The sequence below is a fragment of the Boleophthalmus pectinirostris genome, unplaced genomic scaffold (genome assembly GCF_026225935.1).
Source record: "Boleophthalmus pectinirostris isolate CB_2022bp ecotype Guang Dong unplaced genomic scaffold, ASM2622593v1 HiC_scaffold_22, whole genome shotgun sequence".
Lineage (NCBI taxonomy): Eukaryota > Metazoa > Chordata > Actinopteri > Gobiiformes > Gobiidae > Boleophthalmus > Boleophthalmus pectinirostris.
The window spans coordinates 25,390,372-25,402,815 of NW_026571190.1; the positions used below are offsets into that span (position 1 = coordinate 25,390,372).

Genomic DNA, 12,444 nt, shown 5'->3' on the forward strand with positions numbered 1-12,444 from the left:
ATGCATATGAAACTACGCCCTCTCTATGAGTTTGCCTATATCATTTGCATCTAATACAATGAATTCCCCTTCTTTAAATAGACACAACGTGATTCTGTATCATACGTATTGTATGGTAACGTGATAGTATAAACCTGTAGAACCTTTTATGTTTACCTCTAGGCTATAAAAGGTCAACCCTGGACATACACTATGATGGTCAGAAACCATACATATTCTATGATAAATTATTAAAGGTGTACTATGTAGCTTTCATGGGGAGAGTCTGCTACCTGCTTGTCTCTGTGATGATGTTATTGTTTTGTCCGGAATATTCCACAGTACAACATTAAACATATCCATCTCGCATTTATTCAATTAAAGTTGTTTTTATTGTTCAAAATATACATTGTTACTGCGAGCATGGTCACCTCTCCATAGGTCTGTCCTGTAACTTAGCTTGGTGCTGTCATATGCCTGTTTTTATTGGAAAAGATTAGTCTAAAACCATATTGTGGCACATTCCAGACAAAGCAATAGTATCTCCATGGAGACGAGCAGTGAGCGAAAACTCTACCAGAAAAGTTACAAAGTGCAAAGTGCACCTTTAAATTGCATTTAATGTATGTAGAATTTTGTGAATTTCTTTAATAAAATCAAGTGAAAATAATAAACAATATGTAACGTAGTAACTGAAATACTTATTAAAGCCATAAGATGGCGCTGTCTACTGTCACTGCTCAACAGGTTTGGGGCCATATCATGTGCACAAAAACTTTATTTGATTTTTATTTTTTTTATTATTATTATTTATTAAATTTTTTAAATGTATTTATTTATTGGCACAAACCTTTCGGTAGCCCATTATACGGGCTATGTTAATTAAATATTTTTCTGAAAAATACTAAAACACTGTATTTTCTGTCATGCTTGTGTTTAGTCGAACACGTTGGTAATGAAAAAAGACGCATAAAAAGTGTCCAATTATTTCACTAAGCTTAACAGATATCATGCCGGCTCCTGTTGGCAGAACAAGATGAAACGTCCTCACCTCCCCATCAGTGATGCAGTCCAGAGGATGCCCTTGTCCCTCCCCTCAGTGCGCGTGCGTCTCACCCCGGAGATGAGCGGTCTTGCCGTAGAAGCAGTGCCCCACGCCCCCACTCGACTCCACTCTGCTTTCCTGCGCAAAGACAGAGGAGAGAGAGGAGAGAAAAGGGGGGGGAGAGAGAGAGGGGGGAGAAGGCGCAGGAGGAGCGGGACACCCGAGCCACTCTTAAATACGGACGCTTCTTTTACGCACGAGATTTGAAGAAACTAGAAAACCGACAGGTGGAGCAGAGCCTCGTATTAAGAATTAAGAACAACTTTGTCGTTTTACTCCATAGTTTAGGTATTTCATTATAAAAATAACTAAACTAATTCTCAACTATTGTGTTTTTATTCTTCTTCTGTGAGATAATACTTTGCTCCTCTCCCGCGCAGACACGATGCTCTTCGTCCTCCTCACTGCGTCCCTGTGTTGCCAGGTCGTGCTGGGCGGCTACGGCGGGATGTTCGCGGCTCAGACGTCCCCCCCGGACCCCTGCTACGATGAACACGGCAACCCTCGGCGCTGCATCCCTGACTTTGTCAACGCGGCATTTGGCAAAGAAGTCAAAGTGTCCAGCACATGCGGAAAAACTCCAAGCCGCTATTGTGTAGTGACTTCAGTTGAGAAGGGAGCCGAGAGGACTAGAAACTGCCACACGTGCGATGCATCTGATCCGAAAAAGTATCATCCTCCTGCTTATCTGACCGACCTGAACAACCCGCACAACCTCACCTGCTGGCAGTCCGAGAGCTTCAAGCAGTATCCACAGAACGTCACTCTCACGCTGTCACTGGGCAAAAAGTTTGAGGTGACGTACGTGAGTCTTCAGTTCTGCTCGCCTCGACCCGAATCTATGGTTATCTACAAATCTATGGACTACGGAAAAACGTGGGTACCATTTCAGTTTTACTCCACTCAGTGCAGGAAAATGTACAACAAACCAAACAGGGCCGCGATAACGAAGCAGAACGAGCAAGAGGCGGTGTGCACAGACTCCCACACGGACATGTACCCGCTCACCGGAGGCCTCATCGCCTTCAGCACGCTGGACGGGAGACCGTCTGCGCACGACTTCGACAACTCTCCGGTGTTGCAGGACTGGGTCACGGCCACGGACATTAAAGTCATCTTCAGCAGGCTGCACACTTTTGGGGATGAGAACGAGGACGACTCGGAGCTGGCACGGGACTCGTACTTCTACGCAGTGTCGGACCTGCAGGTGGGCGGGAGGTGCAAGTGCAATGGACACGCGTCCCGCTGCATCAAAGACCGGGACGGTAACCAGGTGTGCGACTGCAAGCACAACACCGCGGGGCCCGAGTGCGACAGGTGCAAGCCCTTCCACTATGACAGGCCGTGGCAGCGGGCCACAGCCAGGGAGGCCAACGAGTGCGTCGGTGAGTCCAGCTTCAAACTTTCTCTACAACTGTAAAATCAAAGATATGTTTCACTTTGGCACATTGTCCAGTGAGTCCGTTAGAATTAGCCCAACACACATCCGGGAATTTTCAGCAAATTGGCGCGCGCGCTACAAATAAAAGCAAGTTGTTTTAATAGGCATAGGCTATTTTTGAAAAGTGGCAATTTAATAACAAAAGGCAACGCTTACGCTGAAATATTAGCCACTGCCATTTCTTATTTTCAACTACTCATTTTAATAACATTAATTGATAATAATTGTAGTTTTTTTTTTTTTTTTTTTTCCTTTTTCGTTTCGTTAATTAAAATGTTTTCTGGGGATGCCCCAACTAAACCACTTTCCAAATAGAGGCGCGCGTCCGCAAATCTGTCTTAATTTAAAAGACTGTTGCAGACCGTAATGAAGCCTTTAACCTCAGCAGAGCCCACCTCAAACAGAACCACAAGGCCGCGTAATAAGCCCCAGGAAATTTCCACTTCACCGCATGCAGCAATAAACTACACTGTCGATTGTAGTCAGACAAAACCACTGCAACCATGAGCCAGCTAAAAAGTACACAGGCCTAGGCCCATAAGTGACTGACATGTGATATCTTCACAGGGCTCTAAAGTCTGGTAGTTTACGCTACATTTAAAAATATATGGATGTTAAGGCTACTTAATTTCATTTAAATTAAAATTCATTAGGCCTATAAGTACCTATTATTTTTAGTTTTGTATTTAATAATTTCAATTGATGTTGCACTTTCATAGAAAAATATATTTATATACTTTCACATATTTATCATACTGAAATAAATAGCTCAAATCCATGTATGTATAAAAACAAAAAAACAAACAAACAGATGCTTAAGCTTTTGGAATTTATTAGGCTATAATTATATAACAATATAAACATTTTATATCAAATATTAACACGACTTGAAAATGTTTAGCTGAACTCATGATTTCTGATATACAGGTCTAATCAGTCAGCGGTCACTCTAATTAAATGATTCCCCCCTCACTGGACACATGTGGCGTTTTCGGACATGTGCTTTTCTTGAACAAAAGCAGGTGGAGTTTAAAACAGTGCTCTAGTCTTGTCTCGGCTGCTTTCCTCTGGGCTTTGTGTCTCAGAGCCAACATGTTTCACAGCTGACTCCTGATCAAAGCGCAGGTAACATCGCAGAGATACACAGTAGTCGTATTTTATTATTAAGCAGGCACGCATGTATCAGTATCAGTAACGTCAAGAGATACAGAAATCTCAACAAGACTGGATCCTGAAGGTTCAACGCACAAGGCAGATTCAGAAATGTTTCTGTTTTTCCCCTAACGATTCTTTTGTTATATATTTTATTTAAGTTTGTGAAGAGTTGAAAAGATGTAGTAGATGAAGTACTGTTTGCATTTAGGGGTTATCTTTAATAAGACTTTATACTTTATGGAGCTCCTTTTAGTTAAAAAAAACTACATATATTGCTGGCGACATTAACTTCCACTCAGTAATTTGTTTGAATACTTGTTTGACATATGTGTTGGCCTTGGAGATAGGAGAAGAAGAGAACAGTGCAAGATGAGGCAAAAACAATGGTGATGATAGATATGGTCCGTCAAAACTCAGTAAAACAAACAATTTTGAAGCGTCATATTTTCCTTTCTGGTTTTATGTCAGAACCTCTGACAGTTTGCACAGTTTGCAGCTGGTGGAAAGGCTTTTGTGTGCCGCTGTTGTTTCATTCTCAAAGACACATCAGTCTCAGAGGCAGATGTAAATGTGTTAAATCAACACGCTGTGGTGGACCATGAGGCTGCAGGATTTGGAAAAAAAATATCTACTTGTGATTTCTGTGATAAACATTGCAATTACAATTTGATTTGTAATTTATGTTTAGATCGCAGGATTCTGTTCAAAGTTCCCATTTTAATGAAGCATTAACATATGAGAGAAAACTGCAATATGAATCTGTTGTGATAAAATAAGACAAGAATCATGCATTTGAGAACATGTTTGTAGACGAACTACAGAGTTAGCAATTTCTTACATAAGGGATGATTTTTCTTTGCAGAGGAAATTATACTTAAAGAGGGGGTATTATGCAAAATAATAGTAGAGCTTTCTACCATGTTATAACATTGTTCCCTCATCAAAAACATGCCTGAAGAGGTTTTAGATGTCATCAAACCCTCCTTACGCTTGCTGTAACTGTAACTGCTGTAAGTCTGACCAATGCTCAGCTCACACCCAAGCTCCCACACAACAATTCGACTTAAGTACACTAAAACATGATACAAAACTGTACATAGCAACCTGACAAATCAGATGCAATGTGCAGTAGTGTCATTAGCGAGATGCAGGCTGACTGTGTTGTGATAGCGCTCTGAAGGGGGAGTGAAGGGAGGGGAGACTCAGACCCTCAAAACCAAACTTATAAAACATGTTATTAGCAGTTAATACCCGTATAGAAGTAAAAAGATTACTTTAAAGACTGTATTATTTGCATGTTCCTACGAGCACTATTGGATGAGAGATGCTTTGTGAAAACATGCATTCACTTGGGCCTCAGTTTGTTATTGATCAAGTGTTTACATTATTTACTGTTTACTTTGCATGTGACATGTGACTTGCAATAAATTGCAATCGAACTACTTCTACTACTAATATCATGTCACAAAAAGCTCCAAAATCATTCCATAATCTTATTTTAAAATGCTACTATGGAGGCTCATCACCTACCCAATTATTGACTTTGGTTTACTTAAGTAGAGGTACATTTTAGTATTTCACTTTTATGACAACACTGGCTCGTGTTTTTGTTTTCAGTGCACTCTTCTGTTAACTTTAACTGGACAGGCACTGTTGATAAATCAGTAGTTGTGCTTTATAAAATACATAGTTAGAACTGTATGTTAAGTCTAAATACAGTTTTGGTTTCTATATGACATGATTAAAGATGCTTTTAATGGTTTGGAAAAAATTAATTAGGCTCTGAAAAGTTAGAGTAAAATGAAGGTGAAGATGCACTGTGTAACTTTCCGGGTGGAGGGTCTGCTATTTTTCTATTTCCATGGAGACCAGTGCCTTGCCAATTTACTGGTCCAATTTGTGGAGAGTAGAATGCACATTTTTCAAGGTTTTGTTTTATTGTAAAAACACATAATTTACTAATAAGCAAGTTTAATGCCATACTGCGGTACTTTCCTGGCAGCGCAGTCTCCCTAGAATGTCTCCGTGGACACAACCAAGTGGTGGACTTGTACCAGAAAAGTTACATAGTGCACCTTTAGATCATGCATCCCATGAAAGACCAGAGAATAGATGCAGTCTTTCTGTGCTAAAACTACATATGTTGTTTCCAAATAAATTTTTTTCTAAGCTGCTCAATTGTAAAAAATGCACTGTTTTTATCTGACTGGCAGGCTCTAGTCTTTTTAATCATAGTGTTTAGTTCCCACAGATTTTAGATGGCTATTTATATAATTAACACATTTCATTGTAACTATGGGGTACTCTATCTGCTATTGGCACACAAAGACAAGTCAAGATTTAGATTAGAAGGAGGTTGATCAATTGCAGTCAAATGAACAAAGTGTAAACAGAACATTTCCCCAAATTGAGTACGTAGATATAGATAAAAAATTAAACTTGTCAAATGCAGATTGGGTTAAATGGTTTAAGGGTGGATCAAGATCTTGAAGCTATTAATGTCAGGGCTTGGCAGGAGCCCTTCGGAGCTGGAATTTTGGAGCTAGTTGTTTCTTGCCATTTAGCCGCTTCAGAAGCAATTTATTTTTGACACAATTCCAGTTTTGCACAGACTGTGATTTCGACAGGCGCAGTGATGAGTTTAAATGAGTTTATGTGAAATAGGTTACACACAGATCGCAGTATTATGAAGATTTAATTATGGAGAATGCACCGGTCTGGTAGCGTTTATGCAACATCTGTGTGTGAGTGCGTTGCCATGTTGTCCAGTTTTCAGGTGGAATCAGCGTGTTTTCATTTTAGAGGAAAATTCTCAGGTCACACAGTTTGGGGTGACGGGTCAGAAAGGCAAAAATGTATTGGAGATTCCTCGGCTTGGATGTGCGCGGTACGATTGTGGCTCCTTTGGGCGAGCGAGCATCTCTGGTCCGGTTTCATTGCTTTGGCTACGGCACATAATGCAACACAGACCACAGTATCATAATATGTGTCCAGGTCTTTTCCAGTGTGAGAAGAGAAAGTGTGAGGTGGACACTTGACCCTGCGCTAACTTATTGCCTCTAAAGTAAAGCCACATTGCATTTCACTGTTGGCTACGGACCAGAGCTTGCTTCCTCTTATTCTGTCTCACTTGTACTGATCTGAACTTAGTCGAGCTTATTTTACAGATTTGAGTGCATCATTTCTATATAAAGGAAATTCTAAATAAATATGTTACTTGATGACAAAGTAGAGTCTCCATGGTGATTATAAAAACATTATTTCTACAACAGCAAAATGTAATTTGCAACACAAAAATGATCAACTTGTTTTGTAATAGTTCCGGTGTTCATCAAGCCCATAGTAAAGATTTTAAGGTTGAAATTTGTCTGTTTATTTTTTTTTTTTATTGATTTTGAAATATTGATGTTTTTAGTTTGTATTTTAGTATACAAAATAATGTAAAGAAGAGGAGCTAATTTTTTGAAGTGGCTACTAATTTAATCTTAAATGTAAATGACTATTATAGCGTCTGCAACTAATTACTATTACTATTAAAACTCTACAATACACATAATACTCCACAATATACTACAAATACTAAACTGTACTGTTACTGCTCCACTTTCAACCATTGCTACTGTTGTGCAGAAAACATAAACTTTTGTTGCTTTACCTTTGAAACTCAAGGCAAATCATTGTTTATTTGGGCCTATTTAAAAATCTTTTGGCACTATGGCTGGTGGCAGAAATTCTTTTGGGCTTTAAACCATTTCCTGACAATCTGTGTTGTGAGAGCAGCTGCTTTTAATAGTTTTGCCAATTGGAGTTTATCTGTGGTTTCTCTTTTTCTGTTTAAATCTACATTCACTCCGACTATTAGCCCACAGTCGACACTTCCGTATACAGCCTCGATCTGTCAGCTTCCACTATCCTGAGGGGGAAATGTATTTAACTTTTTTGGTTTTTGATTAATGTAGCCTGAAGACAGTATTGGCAGCTGTTCTTTAATTTTTCTTTACAAGGCGTAGACGTTGACAGCGCGCAGAGTTAAATTATCACTAGTAGCCCTAGGTGGAGAACGCATTACAAATTTAGTGAAACGGTGATCAAACATGACGCTAATGGCTGCCACACATCTGCTAACGTGCTGCTAGCTGTTGGAACAAGAGCAGGAGCATATGGAGGATCATTTCTCATCCAAGTGTACATCTAATGTTGGCTAATCTGTAATGGGTAAAAAATATTAAGAGTAAATTATGTTGCTATAGTTACGGCTTCTACTATTGCCATTAGGTTGTGCTGCTATTGAAACAGCCAATACAAGCACATATCCCTCCAGCAACTAACCACTGAAAAGTACTTAGTATTTTCTAAGAATTTATGACACATTATTTTGTGACTATTCCTTCACTTACTATTTTCAGATTATGGCTGGGAATCACAGGGTCCCTCACGATTCGATACGATACTCTATACATGGCTCACAATACGAGATTATCATGAAATGATGATAACTTGCGATAATTGGTATATTGCAAGTTTCCTTCCACTAAATAAGCAATAAAACTGTAGTGCGGTTGAAAAAATAATTGCAAAAACTTACCAAAAATATTTGTGTCAACATATATCGATACAGCAGCCCACAGTAACGATATTGTATTACTAAATTTAGTATTACAGTTAGGGCTGGGTGTCATTAATAAGTTGCCGATACAATACAAACCTCGATACATAGGCCACGATACGATACATATCTTGATACAGTGAGCTTTCAATTCGATATATATTTCAATTTAGTTCAATACGGTTCAATAAAAATAAAGGCTAAATCATGGCTGTGATACTAAAAGTCTTAGTTAAACCACTTCTTGTGCAAAGTTCATATGAAACACAAACATTTTAATCATCAAAACAGTGAAAATGTCAAATGTGTTGTATAAATGAGTTTTCTTCCTCTAAACAAACAACAAAAACTGCAGTGCTGTAACAAATTAATCTGGTAAAATATACAAAAAATACTCTTGGCGATATATCAATACAGCAGCCCACATATCGATACTGTATCATCACATTAAACGATACGATATATCAACATATCAATATTTTTACACACCCCTGTTTGTGATACAGCCGGTTATGGACATCAAAACATACAGTAAATAGACTTGTTACTCAAAAAAAACATTTGTGAGATTGAGCAACAGTGCGTGTAGTAGGCCTTTGTGACCAGTTTTATAGCGGCTGCATGTATCCAAGAAGAAGGAGCCTCAGGGAGACATCTGTTAGTGAATTAATTGTTGACTTGATGTGGTAGTGAAAGCTCAGTTTGATGACAGAAGACGTCTGCGACTGTGAGTGGGTGGGAGTGTGTGTCTGTGTCTGCGTGTGCGTACGTGTGTAGGGGTGTGTGTGTTTGTGTAATGAAGAAGAGAGTTGCTCATAACAAATACCACCCCATTAGACATAATTATAAGGCAGGGCAGACGAATGCAGATAGTCATTGCCTCGACCACAGCGGGTCTGTTTTGTGTGTAATGCGTGCCTCTAATTTACACTACTAAAGTTACATTGAACTTTTTACTGTCTACTTACCAATGACTTCACTAGAACATCATTCTCTCCAGGGACAATTTCAACAATTATCACTTTTTCTGTAAATATAGTAAGTTTAAAGGGGCTGTACTGTTTTTTTGTTTGTTCATGTTTTGTTTCTAAATCTTTATTGTCCTATAGATATATTGTGGTCAAAATGAGAGTCCTGTTTGTTGTCTGTATCTAAGTATAAATCATTTTCATCCTCCACGAACCATGAAGCAAGACTGGTGTGTTGTTTACTTGCAACTGGAATTTATTACATGTTGAGTCATTTGTAAATTAAAATGAGATAATTTTGTGAAAGTAATAAAACAAAATTGGCTCAAAAATATCGGCAGACCTTATCGGCCATTGGTTTCTCTGGATTCTAAACAAACTATCTGAATGTAATTATAAAACATTTTCATCCTCCGTGAACCAGGAAGCATGCTGGTGTGCTGTTCACTAACAAAAGACATTTATTTACATGTTGGGCCTGCAAATGTTTGTCTGATGCAACTCTTTGAATGAAGTTTAATAGTAAAACAAAAACCTTGATCTGCCATTGATGACCCATGAAAAGGTTTGTTAGTATTTTAGGAAAACACTGATTCCGTGCAGATCAAAAGTATTTGTGTGTATACGAGAAAGTTTCTGATGAGCTCAGCATCGCTCTGGCAGCAGTTACTAAGAGGAGACTGTGGGTTTGAGCCAAAGCAAACTCGGGCTGTAGTCCGTTAGTCGCTTCGTTGATTAGTCCAGTGGTTCACAACCTTTTTTGTCTTGTGTACTTGTGTACCCCCAAAGCTTTGTCTCACACTCTTGAGTACCACCTAAGTCATGTAATGTTATTATTTTTCCTGTTGTAGCCTTTATCAACTATTCTGTTTTCTTATTTTAATGATGTCTGTGTCAAATTATGCCATAGAAACATTATTAAGCATTTAAAATATATTACAAAGATTTTTTTTTTTTTTTATTCAAATGCTACTTACTGCTTAGACTTCAATTCCATCTTTCTTTTAAATCTAAAATCATTCCAGATACGACTTGGCAAGTGCTTTGGTCCCCGTACCCTGTAGTCGACTCAAATTTTTATTATTTTATTTTAACTATAAGGACGTTCAATGCACAACAGCCAAACAGAGAAAGTAAGGAGAGGATTAGCAGAAGATCTGAGAGAGAATTCTGTGTTTAATCTGCCTTTTTCCCAATAAAAACATTTTTTCCTAGTACTTTTCTGTATAAATTGTTGTTTTTACCCGAACTCACACGTAGCTGAAGTATTTTGAGCGCAGTTACATGATGAGATCATGGACATAATGAATTGTTAGAGAGCTTTTGCCATGCTCCCCTTTTCGTCGACTAATCAATCGGCAGGAAATGTCTTTAGTTGACCAAGAATTTCTTTAGTTGACGACAGCCCTAAAGCAAACTAGGCTAGCAGGTGAGCCCAAAGGAAATGAGAGGAAACAAACAGAATAAAATTTATTTAAAAACTCTTGAAATAGACTTAAAATGAGTGCTGTGTCAAACTAGTGCAACATATGGTGCAGTTAGATTCACTTCCTTTATCCAAACCTGGCTCAGCCCTTAACATCTCCCTTCCAGATTCTCTGTGTAGCTGATAAGCAGCCCGCAACAACAATAAAACACACATATGCTTGGCCTTGCAACACATGGATGAAAAGAAATATATAATGATTTTAATTGCAATAGTCCACTTTCAGGGTACAAAGCTCTGGCTCTGTCTCTCTTGGCTGAGGTCCTACCGTGCACCATTAAGACCACCAACAATGAGCACATGTTAGAAACAGTCTTTAGTGCTCAGAAGTAAAAGATTAATGTCTGGAATGAGTTATTGAGTCCAACAGCAGGCACTGAGTAGGTCAGAGCGCCCCCTGCTGGCTGTATGAACACTGATCTTTAATGTACAATCCTCCAGTTCTACTCTGAACTCTTTAAATAAGGAACCTTACGCATGTTATGGATCAGTTTATTATTGTGTTTGGTTTGGTTTAAATCATATTAATCCAGGTGGAGTAATCTTTAAAATCAATCTTCTGTTGGCTGAAGTTTACTCTGGACTGCATCTAAACAAACTTTACTGACCCACAAGGGAAATTATTTGGACACAGTAGCTCACACATCACAATATATTATAATAACAAAGATCAAAAATCACAGATAATGTATTTTGTTATGATTTTTGCAAAAGATAAATGTTATTTTGTGAAATTTGTGAGCCTCTCTATAGGATCTCAGAATCTTTCAATATCGTTTATCTGTCACAACTTGGACTGTCACAATAACACTGATACTATTTTGTGTCACTGATACAATAACAATAATGCAAGAGAATCCAGGTAAACATTTTACATAGACAATATTATTAACAGACTTGAGCTGCAACAAATAAATAGCCGAACATACCATTAATGAGCCATCGAAGTCACTTATTCGACCATTTAAACCAGCTAAAATCTGTTGTCATGTTTGTTGATTTATTGCTCATGTCTTTCCCTTTCCCTTTTTTTGCGATGTCAGTGTGTGGCAGTAGAGGGGAGGCAGAGCTTTGAGCTTAACTCCTGTGTGTGGCCTGTATCTAAACAGTAGGACCAGAAGCCAGACTCACTTTATATATTTGTTTTCAAGGACAGCAACAATCCCACCTCCAACTAACTTGTAAAATGTGATAGCAGTCAGCAGAGGTCAGCAGAAAGTAGACAGATTTACAGTCATGGAGTGAAAGATGCTCTGTAAAATCTTTTCTCATTTATGACAATGGTTAAAGGTGCACTGTGTAACATTTCTAGCTTCTGCCACCCACGTGTCTCCATGGAAATATTATTGTAGGGCTACTCGATTATCACGATTATTCAAACGATTAGTTACATGATGCATTTATTCAGACTTCTCTCTCTTTCAAAAAAAATAAAAAAAATAAACACTTGTTGATAATTTACGCAAAACTTTCAAATTGAAAATGAATATAGGCTGCAACGGTTTTACGATGTTTAAAACATAAAAAGCATAAAATATACCTTGAACATGGAATAAGGCATAAAAAACATGAATGTATCTAAAATAAACTATATATTCAACTGTTCTACAATCTCTATATTTAACCACATGAATCCTCACTAAACTACGGTCATCACGACCAGCACAGAAATCGTTTCAACTCGACTTTTACGAGTTTGGAGAT

The 12,444-nt window shown here is 38.3% G+C and overlaps 1 protein-coding gene across 2 annotated transcripts in view; it reads left to right on the forward strand.

Annotated features, from left to right (window-relative positions):
* The first annotated feature begins 1,102 nt into the window (after positions 1–1,102).
* Positions 1,103–12,444, forward strand: part of ntn1a (netrin 1a) — a 58,674-nt gene continuing 47,332 nt past the window's right edge. For both annotated transcript variants that reach the window (XM_055157734.1, XM_055157735.1), the window contains exons 1-2: positions 1,103–1,372; positions 1,465–2,469. In XM_055157734.1, the coding sequence (XP_055013709.1) occupies positions 1,470–2,469 (1,000 nt within the window). In that variant the 5' untranslated portion in view covers positions 1,103–1,372; positions 1,465–1,469. The remainder of the gene's footprint in view (positions 1,373–1,464; positions 2,470–12,444) is intronic.